The sequence below is a fragment of the Dermacentor andersoni genome, chromosome 5 (genome assembly GCF_023375885.2).
Source record: "Dermacentor andersoni chromosome 5, qqDerAnde1_hic_scaffold, whole genome shotgun sequence".
NCBI classification, from domain to species: domain Eukaryota; kingdom Metazoa; phylum Arthropoda; class Arachnida; order Ixodida; family Ixodidae; genus Dermacentor; species Dermacentor andersoni.
The window spans coordinates 133,630,506-133,652,083 of record NC_092818.1 but is presented as its reverse complement, the minus strand read 5'-3'; the positions used below and the strand labels follow the sequence as shown (position 1 = coordinate 133,652,083).

General features: G+C 45.1%; 1 protein-coding gene across 4 annotated transcripts; it reads right to left on the bottom strand.

The window, feature by feature from the left end:
- Positions 1 to 1,180: 1,180 nt before the first annotated feature.
- Positions 1,181 to 9,107, bottom strand: LOC126531206 (G-protein coupled receptor moody-like). Of its 4 annotated transcripts, XM_055071025.2 has the most exons (6): positions 8,359 to 9,107; positions 5,761 to 6,106; positions 4,517 to 4,801; positions 3,425 to 3,548; positions 2,595 to 2,851; positions 1,181 to 1,787 (listed from the first exon to the last, which is right to left on the bottom strand). In XM_055071025.2, the coding sequence occupies exons 2-5, from the start codon at positions 6,072 to 6,074 to the stop codon at positions 2,624 to 2,626; spliced, it is 951 nt and encodes a 316-aa protein (XP_054927000.1). In that variant the 5' UTR covers positions 6,075 to 6,106; positions 8,359 to 9,107; the 3' UTR covers positions 1,181 to 1,787; positions 2,595 to 2,623. The 4 variants fall into 4 exon arrangements, with proteins under 4 accessions (XP_054927000.1, XP_050034593.1, XP_072144419.1 ...); XM_050178636.3 differs by having other exon boundaries at positions 1,181 to 2,851; positions 5,761 to 6,150; XM_072288318.1 differs by having other exon boundaries at positions 1,181 to 2,851.
- Between the last annotated feature and the right edge of the window lie 12,471 nt (positions 9,108 to 21,578).

Below are 21,578 nucleotides of genomic sequence, written 5' to 3'. Positions count from 1 at the left end.
TTTGTATGTACCTCCCTAAAGTCTCTGGACATGCTCGCTTTAAAAAAAAAAGAAGAAGAAGAAGAAGAAGAAGAAGCATATACGTGGACTTTAGACCTTCCTTTGACAGTTTGGGCTTAGCTTTCCAGTAATAAACATCATCCTGTCGCCATTCCTGTGATAGCGTCATTCTTCATTTTCAAGTGGATTTCTGGGACAGGTGAAACTTTGCTTTAGAAATGGCAATGTCCACGCAGATAATTACTAATGTTCGTTAATTCTTTCTTTAGTTGTTCACTTTAAGGCATATGTTGCAATTGCAAAGTTTAAAAATAGTGAAGTCATGTCGGCTTAGAAGAAATTCGGAGACTAGCAATAACCTCGAGGCATCTGTCCGGTGTATCTACAACGAAGCGCATTGCTGTTCCTGTTAACAGTTTCCTGAAAAACCCGTCCTGACACTTCGGAATGCATTTTTTTTTTTGCAGATTATTGGGATGGATTTCTGGAATATTACACTAATCAACATTTCTACTAAGCAGAACAACTTAATTACTGAATGGCTTCACTGCAGTAGAGCCACATATGCTGTGAATAATTAAAAAGTTGACTATTGATACATTTGTGAATTAGCTACCTGTACATTTCGATTTAACTAGCGAGTGACACCCTCATTATTAGCTAATCCACCTGAACATGCTCAATTGCACATAGGCTCCATGCGATTAACTAAAAAAATTAAAGAAACTTTATTGCAAATATTTAGAAAAATACCTGTATGAAATATGCGTGACAAGAAGGTACCGCAGCCTCTATCAAGAAATTTTTCTCTCCAAGGATTGACGCATTTCTTTTTTATTTTGATACGCGCCAAAATACAAAACTCAAAAACTCATGGCGAGAGTAAAATATCGGTATGTACATTCTGAAGGCTACTTTCGAGCATTGTGCATACTGCACATACGTGGTTTGGTTTCTCGAGAAAAGGACCTTCTGAGTAGTGCTCCCAAAACTTTAAGCTTGCTTTTCAGGAAGTCTGTGCTTTCGCAATTTGCGAAACGTAAGGAGCATGAACGTGTCATATGGGTGTTGACTGGCACTCTCAAAAGACATCTATGGCGTTCAATATAGTGTCCGATATGTCACTCTTCTATGGTAATTGTTCGGAGGACATCTAAAAAAACACGGCACACCAACAATCTATCAAAGAGTGATTTGTTTTATTACCGCATGCACAAAGGATGACACATTCTTACCTGCGGATCAAAACGGTTCATCTCATCCAAGTACGTTATGACTGCGAACACTTTGTATGCATGCAACGAGAAAATAACACTATGCCACGAGGCACACCATACATTCAGCCGGGAATCAGCAAGACACACAGAGGTTCTCTGTCTTGTGCGCTATCTCATTATTCAACATTTTCATGTGGATATGAATGTTTCGCTTACTACGAAATACAATGGCAATATTTGCAGTTCTTTCTTTCAACCAGTATTTTAGGGACAGAATAGGAGGCTCAGAGAGAGTCTTCCTACTGTGCTATAGTACCGCAGGAAACGTAAGAATCAGTCGATTTTTTTTCTCTACACACATCACGATGGCAAGATGGTCAGAGGTCAGCACACGAGTAAAATGTTTGGACTAGACACAATCGGTAGGCTCCGAGCCGTCGCCGCATTCGCTGTGACACCGTGAAGAAAGCAAGGAGCATTCCTCGCAAAAGAGGGCAGGACGGAAGCCTGTCCTCAGGAAGCCTGCCCTTTCGGAAGCCACATGTCGCGAATCGCTGCAAGGTAGCTTCGCTGAAAAAGAAAACACGAAACTGGATCTTAATTGATTTTACTAGCGCTGTTTCTTGATAACCAACAACGCTGTTCTAAGCTACTTGCACATTGAGCAAAGGGAGCAAATATCTGCCTGTACGCAATACTAACGCTTCGCAACATTGTAGCACTACAATGCAGGCGCGCTACCTGATCGGCAACGAAACGCAGCCACATTTCGCTAATTTTGCTTAGATGTTAAGATGACTGCCCTACGAAGGCGGTGGAGCCGGACATATTGCCATGAGCAATATGAGTTTTGCTTCAGCTGGTAAGCTTTCCTTTTTGAAGGATCCTTCACTGGTTTTCTTCGTAGCTCTGCGGCTTCGGTCGAGCAGATGTAAGCGTTTCCTTTCGTAAACGTTACTGCACATCGCAGATTTCTGAAAAAAAAAAAAAAACATAATTTGCTTAAGCTCGTATCATCTGTCCCTGTACGAATCTGTTTGTCTACAGGTCCTCGGAAAACGCTGCATGTCGACAGTTGCCGTCGAGGAGGCTTCTGCGGCCCAGCGCTAAAATCCAACCGTGCCTGCGCCAACACATTCACGACCGCCAACACGCAAGTGTGCCTTGTACTAAACTCGGAAACAGGTGCAAGTACGCCTACGCCTTCATAGTAGAAAGCAATGTCGTGGGCACTGCACTGTCATTGAACAGCACGATAATGTGTGCCTGTGCGTTGTCGTCCTAGTCGTAACTGGAGATTCTACCGCACTGACCTTCGTGTGGCGATGCTTTCCTGCGTTCCCCGTGTCATTTCGCGATAAGGTGACAACGGATTACCATCTAGACCGCTCCTGCACATTGATGGCTCAGAGGCTGGTCTGTTGGGAGTCTCGCTGCTTGCCATCCGTCTGCTCCGTTGTGTAGGGCGCTTGGGAACAGCACAACGCAGCTACGGAGCCGAGAAGCTGCGCGTACGCCCGCCGGTACTGCCGGTTGGTGACGCCGTAGATGATGGGGTTGATGCACGCACTCAGATACAGCAGCAGCTGGCTTCCCAGATGCGCAGCTGGGTGACGAACCTCGGCGTCAACTACCTGCAATGTTGCCAGCAGCTTGGTGTCAGACACACATTGCACGTGGATGTCCTGCACCACTTAAGTGGGTCGCGCGCGATGAGTGCCCTTCTTGGTGAAGAATTCGTGCATTCACGAAAACGTGCGCGAAAAAAGTGATCCAATCACGAGGCAGTTTAGAAGAAGTGGTCAACTGAGGGTCCGAATTATTACCTTGCAGGCTGGTAAATGGTATCCGGCAGGCAAGTCGGGGAGCAAGCAAGCCAGCGTAGTACCCTTTATCAGGCCGTGTTAACAGCCACAAGTATTGAGGCGGGAAAAAAAACGGAAATATTCATAAATATTGAAAGTGTAATTGTGTGCCTGCCGGCGAAGACAACCGATGATAGGTGCTTGATGTACGAGCCCAGCAGATACGAGCTTTTTCGTGAAATGTTGCTTCTGTGTCCCTGCTTCGTTGCGCTGTTTCAGCTTATGTCGTTTCGAACTAATTTCACTCACGCAGAGATAAACCGACATCTGATCATACTCTAGCATGCGTTCCTTTCTCAAGGAATATTTCCCTGAATGGCAGCAATTTAATGCACGTCTCACCTTGACGATGGTGATGGGTAAATAACATGCGAGGAACGACAGGAAGATGACGAGGACCATGCGTGTGATGCGCCACTCGTCCTGGCGCCGACGAGCAGCTTCACCGTGCGCCTCCAGCTGCAGCCTACGCACAGACAGTGCCCGAAATTTGCTTCAGATGGCGGACCTACCGCAGTAAGTGTTAATTTTGTTGTACAAGCACAACAGAAACAACGACGTACGCACTTCGCGTTGGGGACTGGCCTTGAAAACAATGTCCTCGTTTCATTGACATGATTATTATATTTGATGACGAATCGTAATGCTAGTAAGGTTTCCTTTCTGTTATATCTACAGAACGTCGATACACCTTGCTGCAGCGATTTCTGCGTGCAACGAAGTGACAACGTACTAAGAAACCCAATAACGTCTGAGCTTCCGAACTCATAATTTCCGAATTAACTGTGCGCTCTCGATAGAGCGGGTGAAAATGGCGAGTAGGCGTCGAAAAGTTTCATGTTTTCAACAGGATGCTATCTGAAGAATAAACAAAAGTTAAAAAATTAGTCATTGCATCTATTTTTGGGCACCCTATCTTCACTATATGTACCAGGAGGTGGGCAACAATTCTGCACGCAATCATAAGATTCGCCATACTGCATATGGTCCCATAAGGCTAACAGGACGCGAGAGCTGCGTCAGAAACTCTGATTTTGCAAGCCTATTCAGGTTGTTATAACTACTGTGTCGGTTCCATTTTTATTACGAGCCTGTTTGTTACGCGCATGTTTGTTTCTTTACCGGGTACTATTCTAGAAAGTCGTGTCATCTTTCCTTCACTTTCGAGCAGCAAGAGGCTGGCACGGCCTTCCACTTGCCATTACTGTCATCACAAGCCCATCTGTTTTCTTGCCAAAGCTGTTGCCACGCATATTTCATAAACAGCACCTGTCTTTAAAGTTTTGTTTTGCTATCCACTTCTTATGTAATACTTATACAATGGGGTATTTCAGAAAATGTAGTGAAGTCCTGTCTGACTAGGCCACAAATTAAACATTACTGATTTCGACTAAAGTTTCCAGAAGATCGCCCTTGGTGAGACGAAAAACCTACCTGGCCTTCCGTGCGTGCCTGAAGATGGCGGCGTAGCAGTAGACGATCGCCAGACAGGGCACGAGAAAGGCGGCCACGAAGAGGAACGCCTTGGGCGACCTTCCGCCCGACGCCACCACTGAGCACCCAGGGCTACGCGGGTCCGGCCCGAAGCGGCCCCACACGCCAGCCAGAGTGGGGGCCAGCAGAAAACAGGGGGCCAGCCACGTGGCAGCTACCATCCACCAAATTCCCGCACGCCCATACAGCCGGCCGTAGAGCGATGGCCGCACCACGAGCACGTACCTGAGACAGCACACAGTGAAACACAACACAGCGCAGCGCGACCAGACGAGTACAGAGAATAATTTGACACACACAAACACATAGTGCTTGTCCAGTCGCGCTGTTCTGCGCTATCATGAATCCTAACCAACTAGCCCGCCAACGTGCTTTAGCCAACATTGCAACACTTGTTTGCTTGTGGGTACCGTCCGAAACATCCCTTCGAGCTCCAAATTTCGACACTTCGGCGTGCAAGATACTGAATGAACATCAACTAACTTTGTAATTTTCCGCTACTATACAAAGGTTGATATTCTTAGTACTCATACTAATTACATACCGGTGCAATACGCATGTATATGCTCGAACTAACCCACGTTTCGCTATATCCGACGTAGAAGGTCGCTTTCGGCTAGTTTCACTGTGGACTCAAGGCAGCGCCTTCGGGTTGACGGACGTGTGAGTGAGACACCTTTGTTCTACTTGTACTCTCAACAGGCCGGCAAGCTACTATCGCTTACAGCCCTTTGGTAAACAGCACCGCTTGCCAGTGAGTTCTCTCCGCCGAGGTTAAAGCATGGGTCCTTTCGCGAAATTATGCTAGGTGGAGCGACTTATCATTTGATATGAGTTATTCCTATAAGAGAATTATGCGGTACCCTATGAAACGACGTACGTCTCATTGTCACAGTCAACCTTGCACTAAGTGTACACCCCACTAAACACCATACATCTGAAGACAGCCTTGCCTATAGTTGCCACACCTCATTTATAATAGGCGACTAGTTATAACTTACCAAAGATGATACCTTGCGTAATATATACCGTGTTTTATGACAGTCATTAGTTGGCTAATAGCGTGGCAGCAGCGGCATCTACTGCCTACAGCTTTGATCGACATTAGCATTTTTTTTTTGCTGTTTGTTTCCTCATTATGAAAAACGGCCTAGGTGTAAGAATATGCGGTTTGATTCACGCACCTGTTGACGGCGATGGCTGTAATCGAGAGCAGCGAGACTCCCACGTTAAGGTACCGGCCTGCGGCTACCAGCCGACACAGGAGCGGTCCGTGCGTCCAAGCCCCTTGCAGCAGACTGGACGCGGCGAAGGGCAGGTTCAGAGAGCAGAAGCACAAGTCGGCCGCCGACAAGCTCACGATGAACACGGACGACGCGTTGCCACTGTGCTCTCGGCGCATGCGCAGCAGCAGCGCGGCTATCGTCAGCGCGTTGCCCACCGTGCCGGCGATGGCGACGGCTATTACGAAGGCGCCCCCGGCCGAGGACACTTCCATTCCGTCTTCCGTGGCAGGGCGTGATGTTACTGCTCCGATGTCACAAGAGGCATTAGGTGTGCCCTTCTACTGTGCTCTGTATGGTCATTGCGAACGTGAGAGAAAAGAAAACATTTTATTGAGAGTAAAACAGGTGTATCGGCGTGGTATTAGTAAGGTTGCTCAGCCAAGCATCACGTTGGCGGCATTCTCGAACAATTAATTTTGCCAGGCACACTTTCTCGTCTATGTCACCTGCTGCAGCCAACTACTCTTGGTAGACGTAAGTGGAAGGGACATAGAGGAGGGTGTGAGTGGTAGTTTCAAGGATGTTTGTCGAGCGGGATTTCCATCGCTGCGCACGCAGTCTCTGTGTGTGCAGATCGTTAGTGTATGTTTTCGGGCGGAGTAGTAGGACACAATAAAAAAAAAGCTAATGCAGGAAACGGCTGCGCAGTACGCCCATATTCTTATACACGAAAAGGCTGGTAATATCCGAGAGCTCTACATTACGGTAGTGCAGCTAATAACGCATGCGTCAATTAAAGAAAACAATATAAGAAGGGAAGCACTATTTGAATAACTGTCGTGCATAGAAGCGTTGCAGCTTCTGACACAATTACTTATCGTTCGAGAGTGTCTTTTGACTGCGTTTAGTCTTTTGTAATGTTCACCAGCCTAGTGTTAAAAAAAAATTGTGCAACCTCAACTTAGTGAAATGTCACTCGTTCACCAAATGTAATAGGATACTACGAGCATAAGTCCTATATGTGGCTTAGAAATTGGCCGCGAGATACACCTGTGATATATTTGTCTGGATCGTGCGACGCCACATTTCGTGTGATACGGCATTGCGCCCAGTCCAATGTTCAGTGTTTAGTGTATCCCAGTACAATTTAACGGGAAATCTAGTATTTGTAGTCTGACCGGAACTTAATAGGAGAAATTCCAACTGCCACAAACTGTAATCTATTGAAAGCCCCCTGCCGGAGCAATGATGAATTAAACCCGAACAGAGCTGATGTATTCTATAGAAGACCCCTTTGTCGTAACGGAATGTCTGGGTCGTAACTTTCCCGCCAGACAGCGTCTTCCCAACTCTGCACATTGGCCTAATAATGACTACTATTTATTCAATTTTAGGCTTCATTAATCCTAAGATGTCGGCTTTTTTTTTTTTCTTGTAAAGCAAATCGTCCAAATGTTTTAGATACAAAGAATCGAAGCTTGAATTATAAGTATGCGCGATTCAGTGATTAGTAGGTGAAATACGAAGCTCAGTACACAGCACAATTCTCCCTCAGTTAACAAGGAGCTTAACAAAAGCTGCAAACATGCATAGTTGAATAGCTATAAAGAAGCACTTTTCTTGCATTCACGAATCAAAACTAGAAATTCTAACAAATTCGTACACTCCTATGCTAAAACAGCAAAGAAAGACGCATTAAATGTGGACAGGAGAGACACTTCGGCGTGCAAAAGCTGAATGAACATCAACTCACTTTGCAATTATCCGCTACTGTAGATAAGTTGACATTCTTAGAATTCATGCTAATTACATACCGCTGTAATACGCATGCATGTGCTCGAACGAACCCATGTTTCGGTATAATTGACGTAGAAGGTGGCTCTCGCTTAGTTTCACTGCACACTCAAGGCGTCGTCTTCGGTTTGATGGACGCGTGAGTGAGACACCTTTGTTCTACTTGTACTCTCAACAGGCCGGCAAGCTACTATGAGTTACAGCCCATTGGTAAGCAGCAATGCTTGCCGGTGAGTTGTCTCCGCCGAGGTTAACGCATGTGCCCTTTCGCGAAATTATGCTAGTTGGAGCGACATATCACTTGATATGAGTTATCCCTATAAAAGAATTATGTCAAACCAAATTAAACGACGCACGCTTCCAGGTTCAAAAAGTAGACACATGACGTGATGCTTGTAACTGAGTAGTGGCTTAGCGAACTTTACAAAACTATCTTTTTTTTCATTGTCGCAGTCGACCTTGCATTTAGTACGCACCCCACTAAACATCATACATCCGAGTACAGCCTTGCCTACTTGTCATACCTCATTTATACGTATTAAGCGTTTAATTATAACCTACCAGAAATAATACCTTTTTTGCGTACTCTATAGCGTGTTTTATCAAAATCGTTCGTTGATTAATAGCGCGGCAACAGCGGCATCTACTGCCTACATTTTTCATTGATATAACAAATACTTTTGCGCATCCCCGCAAAAACAAATTGTTACGAAAGCTGCATAACATGTAACATTAGTTGATAATGCTAAACTTGATACTTACGTCAATTACGGTAGCTGACGAGTGGTGCAAAATTTATGCAAGCCGTAAGTTGTCCTTCTTGGTGTCCATGGACACGGGCGACTTATCTGGAACGTTTGCTTTAAGATATAAGCAAGTTCGATCTCCTCAGCACCTTGCGTTCACTGTCTTCTTTGTCAGAAAGACATCAGTATCCACATAATGCACACGTTTGTGACAATCGCATTTCGTCCACAGAGGCACACTGCGTTATCTTGAAACAGGTCTAGCATACGTTACTATGAACAAGCGCTACCATTGGAACATGACGGCTCCTTTGGCATCAACTGAAGATCAACAGAAGCCACAACTAGATTTCACTCCTTGTCTGCTGTCTTGAGTTTCCCTTGAGGCGCAGTGAGCTCCTACGTTGAATAACGTCTTCTTGTTGAACTTTCGTCCTTCCGCAAAGCTGAGGCTTGCTGGAACGCGTTTTTTTTTTCTTTTTCAGCAGTTTCTCAAGCGCAACGGGCTCCAGTGGCGAGGTAGCTGTGATGAGAGATGAACAGCAGACTTGCATGCCTCGAACGTAGCCGGCAACACACCAGCGATGACGAACGCGGCCGTAGCTCAGTGGTCACCGCATCTGAGTCATGTGCAGTGGTGTCGCAGTTATCGCTTCTTCATTTGCCGCGTACAATCTGCGCTAGAGCACCGCGCAGAACGTCAGATACTGGGCCATCGAAGGTGTCCGTGGCGTCCACTGAGAGCACATCCGCCCGGCACGCGCAGATTGAACGGAGAGGGGGATGAGCTGCCTGGGAAAACTGTACGCAGGAAGTTCGTTTATGGGTGCCCCAGGGACCACCCCGTGGGAGGGCGATGCTCAAACGGCGGCAATTGTTGGTACTGGCGGGTCGCGACACGTTGTTATCGAAACGCACAAGTGAGCAGAAACCACGTCATTTGACGTTCGCTTGCTGTTGTTGTTGTTGCTGTTGTTGTTCAGCAGGTGATGGTAGAGCTTGCGGTCGGCCGTCACGACGAAAGCGCTCATTCAGCTTCATTCAGCGTTCATTCAGCGTTCATTCAGCGTTCAGTTGAAAATTTGGAAGCACGAAGGTACGTATGTCTTAAAATTTCAATGATTCACGTTAGATGGTCAGATAGATTTCCCATCAAATTCAAAAGCAAAGTTTCTATTTCAAGCTCAGGGATCGGTGGTCAGGCGCTAACCCATATGGGTTCATCTATAATAAAATTTTTATTTGAGTAATAAACAGGCCCAGTCAGGTCACTTCTTCCTATTTCATCATTCTGCGATCTGGCGTAACGTGCTGGCATTAGCAAGGGCTTTTCAATAATTTTTATTTAATGTTTTATTTTGGCTCACCTGTAACATGTACAGAAAGACTAGTCAATAAAGTATAAAAGGTTAACGCAACCTGGCCTAAATACCAAAAAAAAAAAATCGAAATTCCGGAAGTCCTTGTAGCCAACTCTGCCGTCGACTTTCGAGAGTGCATTTTCCGGATTCATGCGTCCTCCTACGGGCACTCAGTCTTAAAACTTGGCGAGCCTACAGCAGCGTCATCACAAACAGATTAGCTAGCAGAGGAAACATTTTTCGATGACACATGCTGAGAGCTCGCGCACACAAGTTGACTTCTCATATTCAGGCACATGTGTCCAGCTTCTGGCCTAATTTGACACAGCGCGCTAAATTTTAACTGTGCACGCGCTCCTCGCAGCGAGCATGGAACTAGAGACACCATGGTCTGCGTCACCGGGATAAAGCAAGCGTTGATGCAGGCGCACATCGTTTGTTGTTAATATCGTTCCATATTCGTGGCATTCCCGCCAGACGGTGTCAGCATAGTTTATTTGCGCACTCAAACACATCAGAACCACCTGGTTATAGCAACTGTAAGTGCTCTACGACGTGATGACTGCGTGACTGCTTCAATATTGTGACACATTTCCCATATACAGGGCTGGAAAACGCATGAACAAGAACTGTTGTCTTTTTTTTTTTTTTTTTTGCTACGAGAGAAAACTTGTTTAAGATAGATTTTTTTTTAGCTTCGCTCCCCTTGAAGGCTTTTAGCTCATATGGAACCGACAAAGTCGGGGAAAGTGCACTTGTCAAGAATTCGCTCGTCGGATTGACGGAAACGCGAGCACTTCGAGGCAAGTAAGCGCCGCGGTGGGTCGAGTCTGGCCTACTTGCTCAGAATGCGAGATATGTGTATACCGAGATATTTATAGTGAGATACTTCGGAGATATAAGTTTTCTGGGCAAAATAGTGGAAGAGAAGTGGCTTTTTCCTTAGTGTTATTCTCATGATGACGGTTTTTTTCATAGTAAATAACCATTTGCCATTGATGGCACCATGCAACTATTTTGCCAAAGTCACTATTCAGCCTGATTTGATCTTGGGGTGAGTCAGTTTCGTCATATAGTATACAGTAATCCGCGTAAAGTTTAATTTTGACAGACAGCAGATGTCAATTATATAAAGCAAAAATAAAAGAGGACCCAGCACGGATCCCTGGGGAACGCCAGAAGCAACAGGTAATGTGTTGGAGGAAGTCTGGTTTATCCCAACGAATTGGAAACGGTTGGTTAGGTACGCTTGTATCTATTTTAATAGCTTATCGTTTCTAAGTATAAAACTTAATTTGTAAAGTAATTTGCTGTCAGCTACTTTGTCGAATGCTTTACTGAAATAAATGAATATAGCGTCAGTTTGTTTTCTATTATTTATTGTGTTGGCGAAATCGCGAATTGTTTCTACGAACGGAGTGCTTGTGGAAAAGCCCTGCCGGAATCCGTGTTGAGCGCTTGTCAATACGCACTGCTCATCAAGGAAACCAATGACATGCTTATAGATTATGTGTAATCAATGTTATGATTATTTGTCATTAATGTCCAAGTAATTGGAGTGATTACCAATTTATTGCTGCATATTTCAAGCTTACGATAGTTAAAGCCAAATATGAGTATGATGGGAATAATTTCACTTATATGTCTAAATCTAAGAACAAAAATGCCCTCTATAGATTTTTATGCTCTCGAAAGCAGATTCCGATTGCAGAAAAAATAACGCTTTTGTCTTTTCGCATATAAGAAGCCGCGTGAATGTCTGAATGATTGGAAATATTGGAAAGGGACTAGACAACAAGTTCACTTCGATCGTTCCACCATAAACAATAAAGATTTACCCTACCATACCATACCGTAGCCATTGAAATCATTGCCGCTAGAGGAGTTTAGGGAAGTCACATTACAAGAAATGACGGATGTTGTTCGCTCTCTGCCTTCTTCGGCGCTAGGTCGAAATGGAGTTACCACAGCCATGATAAAAATTCTGCATGAATTATCCCCGCAACAAATTTTGACTATGGTAAATCGCGAATGCCTGGGTACCTTCAGAACGGAACAGTGCTAAGATAATTCCCATACTTGAAAAAAAACAGGGACGTGGATATAATTTAGATAATATTAGACTAATTTGTCTCACATCCGATTTGGTCAAGCTAATAGAAAGAGATTTCAATGACCGAATGACCACCTCCATTTATGAAAACCTAATACTTAGCTCCAGCCAAATTGGCTTTAGATCTGGGTGCTCGATATGTTGTGCGCACGTAGACTTAGAGAGTCGCATACAACTTGCTCGTCGCCAAAAAGAATATTCGGCATTAGCGACCGTATGTCTAATAAAGCTTATGATTCTGTAGAGCATGGCATACTGATAAAGCAACTAGAGAATTACAGGTTTCCGAAATACATCATGGCATGAGTTTCAGAGCTTTTAAGGGAAAGTGAATTCTACTGTCTTCAAAGCGGATGTTCATCGTTTAGGTATAAGCAGAAACGCGGGGTACCTCAAGGGTCAGTGTTATCTCCTGTTTTATTTATTATGTTTTTGACCTCCATCCTTTTGCTCCAGGACACTCAAGTATACGTTGATGCCGATGACATTGCTTTCTTTGCTTATAACGATGATCTACATTCACTTTATCAATCGTTGCAAAATTCTGTACTCTTGAGACTTGCATTTAGAAGATACATATGTCTCTGAAGGTCACTAAAAGTACACTTCTTCTCTTTCCTTTAGAAGTTTCCGTTCACATTTCCTTCATGCGTTGTCAAGAGTTCATTCCCCTGGTGGATTCTATTAAATGCCTGGGAATCACGCATGATGGGACACTAAACTGGATAAGCCAGATTGAAAAAGACGCGTCTAAGGCAACTCGTGTCGTGGGATGGTTGCGTAAGATCAGTAACCGATGATATGGGTTGCGAAGACATACATTAATTATTATATGTAATATGTATGTCCGACCTATCACGGAACTTGGGTGTGTCTTGTTTCCCAGCAGCCCAGCCCATAAAATGCAGCCTTTGGTTTTCTTAGAAAAGGAAGCTTTGTGATTGTGCCTTGGACTCCCTAAATTTGTTGCAAACACCGTTCTGTATATGGAAGCGCGCATAACATGTTTAAAAAGTAGAGTCTGGATCCTCACAGTCCAAACATACCTAAACATTTGCGATTCTCCTCAAAGAAAATCAGTGTATGTTTTCTTTATTGAAGCAAGTTCATTTTTTTAATAATCATTGGTCACGACTACGCACATCTCAGATTGTATTTGTACAGGCACAGCTAAAAACCATTGAATGTGCAAATTCAACGCATTGAACCAAAAAGTAAATCCAAGAACAGCCTTCAGGTAGAATTTGACGATATTTTCCCCTCAAATGCTAAACTAATGCGATACCAATATTTAAATGACCAATTACTAGATTACCTTTCTCACCTGGCAACAAGCAATATAATAGCCATTGATGCTTCACTGTCTGAAGACAAGGTTGACGTAGGCATTTTCTCTTTTTCCCTCTGTTGGTCTTTTTCTATACGCCTTCCAGATTACACGCCTATTTTCATAGCAGAATTATGGGCTATTATTTTAGCGCTTCGCAAGCTTCCCGCTAATTAATCCTCAGCTGTCGTAATTGCAGATTCTCTATCGGTATGTGTGTCACTTTCCACAGCAACAAATACAGTTAAGTATGTTTCAAAATGTAGTCCGTACAACTTTACAAAAAAAATAATTTGCTGTGGGTTCCTGGCCACTGCGCTTTATACTTAAACGAAATGGCAGATTTATTAGACAGAACATCTTTCAGTGGTCCTTTGATCTCTGCTTTACCGGATACAGCTTACATCACTGCATCGAGATGCAGAAAATTATATTTGCAAAATGATTTAAGTAAATTATCGCTGATACCCATTTCCAGACTTTCAGCATCTCGGTTTTCGCTGGAATAAACAGTGGTGTCCTCGGCGACTGCAAGTTACTGACACCAGACTGCGCTGTCGCATTCTGCAATCGAATTTTTATTTACATAGAGCTGGTCTGACGATGTCCCCTCTGTGCCACAGTTGTAAGGAAATTGAATCAATAGACCACTGCTTTTTATCGTGCAGACGATATTCACACCATAGAAAGATATTACTCGAAGTTCCACTCTGCAAAATTGTATTAGGGGGATTAGTGTTAAGTATACCAATATTATTAGCATTTGGGGCCTCGACGCTAGGTTACAGTCACAGAGACGTTTGTTCCGCAGCATTTGATTATTGAAATGAAACAACATTATCGCCCTGCTAGTTATTGTATCTTTATTCTAGATATCAAGTGTGCATTCATTTCACCCAAATTTGTTTCTCTAAATTCTTCATTAACATTAATTTCTTCTTAATTGTAGCCTCTTTTAACATTCACCTTTCAGTTAGTCTGACTGCCTACTCGCATACTAATCTGGTTATTGCAACGTCTCCTTTCTTGTGTTTCTTTTACTTTGCCTTTATCATTTTCAAATAAGAATGACCTTTTGTTTCCTCCTGCCGCCCGATTCTTGGTCTATCCCCCTTAGTGGGTGCGAGCCCTGGCAGAAGTTCATCATCATCATCATTGCCCAGGGCTGAATGACCAGTGAAAGTTGGTGGACTGGGCCAGGGTGGCAGCAAGAGCCCGCGGATTCCTGAAATGAGCAAGCCGCACACCTGAGGGGGCAGAGAGATCTCTAACTCTCTATCGCTAGTTCACAAATCAGCGTTTATCTCTCTCTCTCGCTCGCGTGCCATAAATGTGCACGTGCTATTTTTTCTGGACCGACGAAGAAGAAGTAGAAGAACGCTATGCTCGGTCGCCATTCGATGCTACACCCGAAGATTTTCTACGTTATAATGGTGGTTATGGTCTGCATTTCAGAGAATATCTGTTCGGGTAAGTGTTCTGAAGGCTGTTGTGCTTCCCATGGGTGGTAATCTTCCTAGGTAGTGCTGGTGGCGAGCGCGATGATGTCAGTTGATGCCTAGTTGGACTCTAACGACTCCACAAAACCCCTTGCTTAATAAATACCTTAAATGGCCGTACGTTTGAATGTGTGCAGGACGATCCGGGTAAAAAGTGGCTCGATGCGAACAAATTAGAAACGCTCTCGTTGCACGCTGTCAAAAAAATCAAAATGGGTTATCGACAAACTTGTGTACCCGTTACTAATCGTATTCCTACTAAACCTGAATAATATTGGTACGTATCGGCGAGCTTTCTCTTTCGTGCGAGCATTTCCCAACTTGTTCGCGAGCCTTTTGCGTCCGTAGCTATCTCATGGGCTTCGAAATAATCTAGGTCAGCGGAACCAGGGGTTCCACGAAGAGCATTTTAGGGCTCCGCGAGTGATCAGAACTAATCCGATCCCATCCTCCTTTGATTGATATTTACGTTAGAGTTTGAATTTAACAAATAAAACCGCCACATCACCATCAGAATGGGGAAGAGAAGTTTCGCGGAACTCTGGGAAGGCTGGCGGGTTTCCACCAGGCTTGAAAGTTTGGCAACCCCGGGTCTAGATGATCTAACTCATTTAAAATAAATTGGTGCAGTCCTTCAAAACGTGCGCACGGTCACCTTCGATTTTAAAGATGGCAATGGCAATTTTTAATACAATTACAATGAAAGGTTAGGAACTACGAGGACTGGCATATCCTCAACTGACAGTCCTCAGGACGAGCCGAACGCCTGATCTTTAATATTTGTGTACCTTTCACAACAACTGCTAAGCTTCCCGTTCTCAAAACTGTGGCATGCAGTATACCTCATGTGTAACCTCTCCTGCGGCGTGATGTCAGCCTAAGTTTCTTATGTCACGTCGTCTATACAACCATTGCTATAAAACGAGATAGGCTAACTACGGGGGAAAATGCCTAGACCAAACCTCAAGACTCCCCATGGCGATTCCGGCTGTCCTGTTCCAATGAGGCTCATCAAATGCCTGCAAATTTCGCACTCACGTGAATGAATGAATGAACCTCCGCCGTCATCGGCCGCGTTTTCCTTCACTTCAACTTGAAATTCCTGCGGTCCGAGTGAGTAAGGAAACGGGTTTTTATATACGGGGCATCATTCTCCTACAGAACGACATTCCCCCTGCCTCTTGCATCCCTTATCCCGCTGTACTCAACACACTTTCTTTTCAAATTCGTTTTGCACTGTAGAAATATGCCCTTGCAGTGAACACCAGCTATCAAAAGGGTCGTTTAGCGCGTGCCTTAATCCTGTCTCCTTAACGCTCTCCACGAATCTGCCACCAACGCAGCGCGAGTTCTCAACCGCTACGTGCGCCACTACGAGCCGCTGTCGTACGAGCCTGTAAGTACCCACCGAGGGAGACCAGCAGGAGGCCGCTGGAAGCGCTCCGTCGGGATCCCTGGGGACTTTGGCAACCTCCAGGTGACTTTCAAGGCGCTCAACAGGTATGCCGTAGGAGGAGTGGTGCATCGTGGTTTCAAGCTCGCTTGTTCTATAGCTACCGAACTTAATCGAATCTAACCGCCCCCTTGCCATCCCCGTTGTCCTTTATTTTATTTTTTTTTAACGCATATCTTTTTCTTGTCTCCGTCGCCCGTTTTCGAGGTCGGAGGTTGGGCTTTCAGGCCGGTACAGCAGTGCCGATGCAAAAGTGCACATATTGCGGACACATGACCGCAGCCGAGTAGCGCGGTGCTTTCGCTAACGAAAAAAAAATTCTGCGCTCTTACGCGCCAATGCGGCGGTCTTATCATGAGGCGCGCAGTAATGGGGGACTTTGGATCAATTTTAACGCCTTTGTAATTTTTTAACGTACACCCAGTGCAAGGCGCAAGAATGCAAAACACTCCCGTGTACCGTGCGTTCGGCGAACGCAAACTGATGTAGTTCTTTGAGGCGCGCTTACTGTCTGCTTGTACTGCCGCTACACATGTGATGGTTTAAGGGCTGTGTTCTCAGTGAAAGTACGGAATAAAAACACGGCGTAAAGGGCATCATTCCTTCAATAAAGGGAAGAGATTTCTAGAAGTGTTAGTCTGTTCGCTTACATTGGCAGTCATCGTCGATGACGTTTGTATGATGTTTGTCAACTCCTTTATTCTTTTCAATGTCAGTGAATGGTTGTTAGGTTCAAAAGAAAATGAAAGAGTCTCACGAAATTCGAGCAGGAAATAATGTTTTCTCTAGAGGAGGCTCAGAATGAAATCCACCGGAGCCACTTTCAATTTGCGATAATCGTTATAGCGACAGAGTAAATACGCGTTTGTCCTCGCTACATTAATTCAGAGCCACACACATTTGCTCTCTCTCGACGTGAACTAATTTCCTGCCACCGCATGAGCTGCTACTCCCGTTTCTGCCGGGATCATATAACAAATTGCATTTACGTTTCATTTAGGTTATTCGCAATACCGAACGTTACTTCCCTATGACACTGGCTTGATACGCCGGCAGCGTATTTTCGACTAGTATGAACAAAGCAGGTGGTTATGCTCGTCAATTATTGTGATTACATGCTGATAATGATTCTTGTAAGAGGTAGGGATTTCTCTAGGTTCTGGTGAGCGAGGAGGTGCTTCTAACGCAGACGCTTACTATCGTTGTGACAGAGCTACTCGGCTGCTTCGACAAAGATCCCGCTCGTATAAATCCAATAGAACACTTAAAACGGTGAAGCCGAATACGCCCACGTGCCGCAGTGCAATTTCAGTTCATATTTTCGTATTATTTGCTTCATCGAAAGTTTCAAAAAGCGAGGCGGGAATTTCCATCTGAAGTCACAGATCTGCCTTCTACATTCCAAAGCTACACCTCTTTCTTCTCGCCCGTAAGCAGAAGTTAACAAGCTTACGTTCATAGCGAAAGAGATCCCGAAGTGAAAGATACCCTTATACTTATACCACTGCAATTACAGCAAATTAAATACAACATTTGGTCTGCCACACTTCAATGTGTGTTGCCCTGCTAAGAGAGCCGGAAATACCGGCTCTGAAGTGTTACCTGTTATATTGAAATAAGAATATCTTTCAACGCTGCATAATACATGTCAGATATCATTGTAATGTCAAAACGTAGGAACGGTCCATGCCATAGTTATTTCTCTTTGTTTTTTTTTTCGGGGGGGGGGGGGTGGAGTGGAGAGGGAGGGAACCTCCCAAGTGATCGGTTCTGAAGTGATCGGTTCACAGCTTGCCCCTTTGCGGTGTTATGTTTGCGGCAAAACGGGTGCAGGTCAAGCTAGTAGCGAGTGGCAATATTGACGAAACATCATTTATTCGTTTCTTGGCGCGATCTATATTCCCAGGCTGTTCCGGCTTCACTTGAAGCGAGATCGATCCTCCTTCTCCGACGACTTTCTCCTGGTGACCAGCCGTGGACCAGTCAACGCCAGCCTCGATCACATGTACTCGGGCCACGTCCTGGGCAAGTTCACAATATTGTTATTATTTCTTTTCTGGAACCATATTGCTACATGACAGCCGTAGAGCGGCCTTTGGATGAAGACAACCACGTGCCTTGTGATTTACGGGGACTGCTTATTCAGTGCTTGTGATCCTTGTAAATATAGTGTAAATAGTTTCTGCCTAGTTTTTTTCCACGTAACATTTTGGTGCGGGTGCGGAGTTATTTCCCTTTCCTGCCAGGAAAGGGAAAGCGAGGATCAGGCTGGCAACGGCCACCGGAAGACGTACAACGCCGGCTTGCTCTCCAGAAACGAGGAGGAGACAGAGGAACATAGACATTGAAGATAGGAAGAAGGGCAGGCAAGAGGAAGGAAAGGACAACATGAGAGCTTTCAAAGAACAAAGCAGAACATGCACACACAGGACAGGTTACGCACAGTAGGGGCGGTCACTGCATGTCGTACTTCTAAAGGAATGTTACACAATTGAAGAAAAAGTGTCAAAGGTTTCGTCATTTTAAAAGAAAAATTAGCTACGAACGTGAACGTAAGTCAGTTACTCCTGCACAAGTAAGGACAGAGCGATAAGTTTGATCGCGTCGAGACGCACATCCACCGGAGTACAAACATTCACGTTATTCAAGTCCCTAAAAAGCGCACATTCGTTAACAGAAACACGTACGCAGAGACCTCAGCACACACACGCGCGCGCGCACGCACGTGGCAAGTGATCGGTACTTCTCAATGAAGCTTTACGCTTTTCGGCAATTCTTCAGCTACAATTTTTAAGCAGTTGGCAGGCGTCAATGTTTCAGGTGATTGGACATGAGGAGTGTTTCTAAAGCAACTGCATATATCGCAAGGAATCGTAAGCAGCTTTCGCAATGGCCGATTCAGCTGAGGGGCGACGCGGCCCTCCAGTCGGCGTTAGTGTTTGGCATCACGCTGTATTAAAACAAGGATGCTTAAGACCACAGCAAGCTGGTGAATTTGGTAGAGCTTCACGGTGTGCCTGGCTTTTCCGCACAATATACAAGTGAAGCTGTATCGCGGTGAAGTGCTACCAAGGCACCGTATTCAGGGTAGTCGAGGAAAAGGTTGGTGTCGGTGTATGCGCTTGTAAATTGGGACTACCAAGCAGCTACCATATAGTCATGGAATGCTCATCTTTGGCCCGTGCCACCGTCCGCGTGCAGGATATCCCGGCAGTCGCGTGGTGGGCGCCGTGACGAACGGCGTATTCTTGGGTCGTATCGCGCTCTCCGCGGCTGATGGCACCGAGGAGCATTTCCACGTGGAGAGCGCCAGCCGCTACCTGGGACCTGAGCGCGACCCCCGAATCCACTCGATCATCTACTCAGCGCGCGACGTTATGCCGTCGGGCGGTCGGTGTGGCCTCTACGGTGCCACTCAGGCCTTCCTGAGCCAATTACGGAATAAGCACCGCAAGGTATGCGCCACGTGTCGCTCCTGTCCACCCGATTGTGCATATTGCACTGTCCAGGGTGTCGTGTAGTTTCGTGCAAAGATTGAGTTACTTTGCTTCACTCTATTATTATATGGTAGGGGACGTCACAACTTGAGCCAACCAGCCAGGAGTAATGTCAGGAAAGCGAATGTGTCCGTGCTCCGTCTGCCCCTTCTGCCTCACAGCGTCATCTGCTCAGTTGCATGCATAGTATCGAGTGCTGAGCACTTTTCGCAACTCCTGCGACAGAGTATTGTGAAACAGTCTACAAAAAGGTACCAGGCACAGGCTTTTTTTTTAAATTTATTTATACATACTGCAGCCTCGGTGAGGCTATTGCAGGAGTGGGCAGTGAAGAAAAAAAAAGGAAAGCAAGCAAACAAGATACAGGCACAAAAAATATGAATATCAAGTATATGTAATTGTTTTCAAAAATTATTGCGTAGGTAAAGAGCGGATGCTTCCAGGCAGTGAATTCCTGAGTTCAATGGCCAATGGAAAGAAGCTGCGCTTGAACATCTCCGTTCGGCAAAAGAAAGGGATAAGGTTGAGATTATGAGAACTCCTAGTGATAGAAGGTGGACTAAAGTTCAAGTAACTATTTAGTGTAACAAGGCGCTCAGAATGAATCAGCGTGTGTAAAAATTTCATGCATTCTAAGCGGCTGCGAGATGAAAGAACTGTAAGACCTGTAGCTGTATAATGGGAAGAAGGGGAAAAATCTCGGCTATAGTTGCGAAAAATGAAGCGCACTGATTTCTTTTGGACTGATTCTAACTTTTTAATATTGGATTTCTTATGAAGATTCCATATGATGCAGCCATAATCGAGAATGGGGCGGATAAGTGTTTTATACGTCATCAGTTTGGTATCCTTTGGAGCCTTACGCAATGAACGATGGAGGTAACCGACACGTCTAAAAGCTTTGTTACATATGATGTCAATGTGTTTCGACCATGACATGTCATGGGAGAAATTAGGCTTTTGCTATGACCCGCCAATACAGCTCAACGGCTACAATGTGGGAACGATGAGTAGTACGTAGGTTCACCCAAACGTTATTCTACCCTGTAGCGTCCGAGCGGAGTATATTACTCAGCTCCTTGCTACTTTTCTTCAACTGCAGCGCTTTCTTTGTGATTATAGGTAGTAGCATTGTGTTACTTTGTTCTACATAGCAACCGTCATTTTATATTAAATGCGGGCAAGTGATCAGTTAACAGTATTGACTGGCCTTTAATCCGACCTGGGGCGTTTTATTGCCCTTCGCAAGGCTCCTGAGAAGCATCGCCAAGATGGAAAAGTGCGCAGAAAGCGTTCCTTCTCCGAATCGGCTGCGACGGCCTACTACACGCCTTCGGCCCCAGCCACGCCCACCGAAGTTTGGAAACCGTCCTCTGTGCCCCTCGGAACGGAGTCTGCTGAACACAGCGCTCGTGAATTGGCGGTGAGGGCGTTAGAACTTTCGCAAAGAACTGCAGCCTATCTATTCCTGTAGAATTTAGCAAGCCGGCCGTTCGTTCAATAGTCAAGTGCGAATATACCTAAACAAGCAAAGTGCAGGACTGCATTGCGACCCGGGGAAAACGAACGTTCGATTGAAATGAAGTTCGTCACTTCTATATGTCTATGTTAAATGCTCGCTTTGTGCGCTTCATTGTAGCGAGTACAAGATACCTCTCTTTTTCTGATAATTGTGTCTACAATTCATTTAAAAAATAATCTATACATATAGAGAAATAGCTTCAGCGAAACGTTATATAGCGACGCTGATACTATAGGGCAAAATTATTATGACATCCTCCATTAACTCCGGCGTCCCTCGTAGCCAACTACGCAGTTCACTGTGCAAAAACTAAAATCAGTTGCCACACACTCGGCTGCACAGGAGACGGGCGGCAGCGACCCGAAACGACGATCGGGCGCCATCTTCAAGCGAGTCTGCAACGTCGAAGTGGTGGTGGACCACTTGCTGTTCGAATCTTTCCTGAGCGAAGAAGGCGGCGAGCG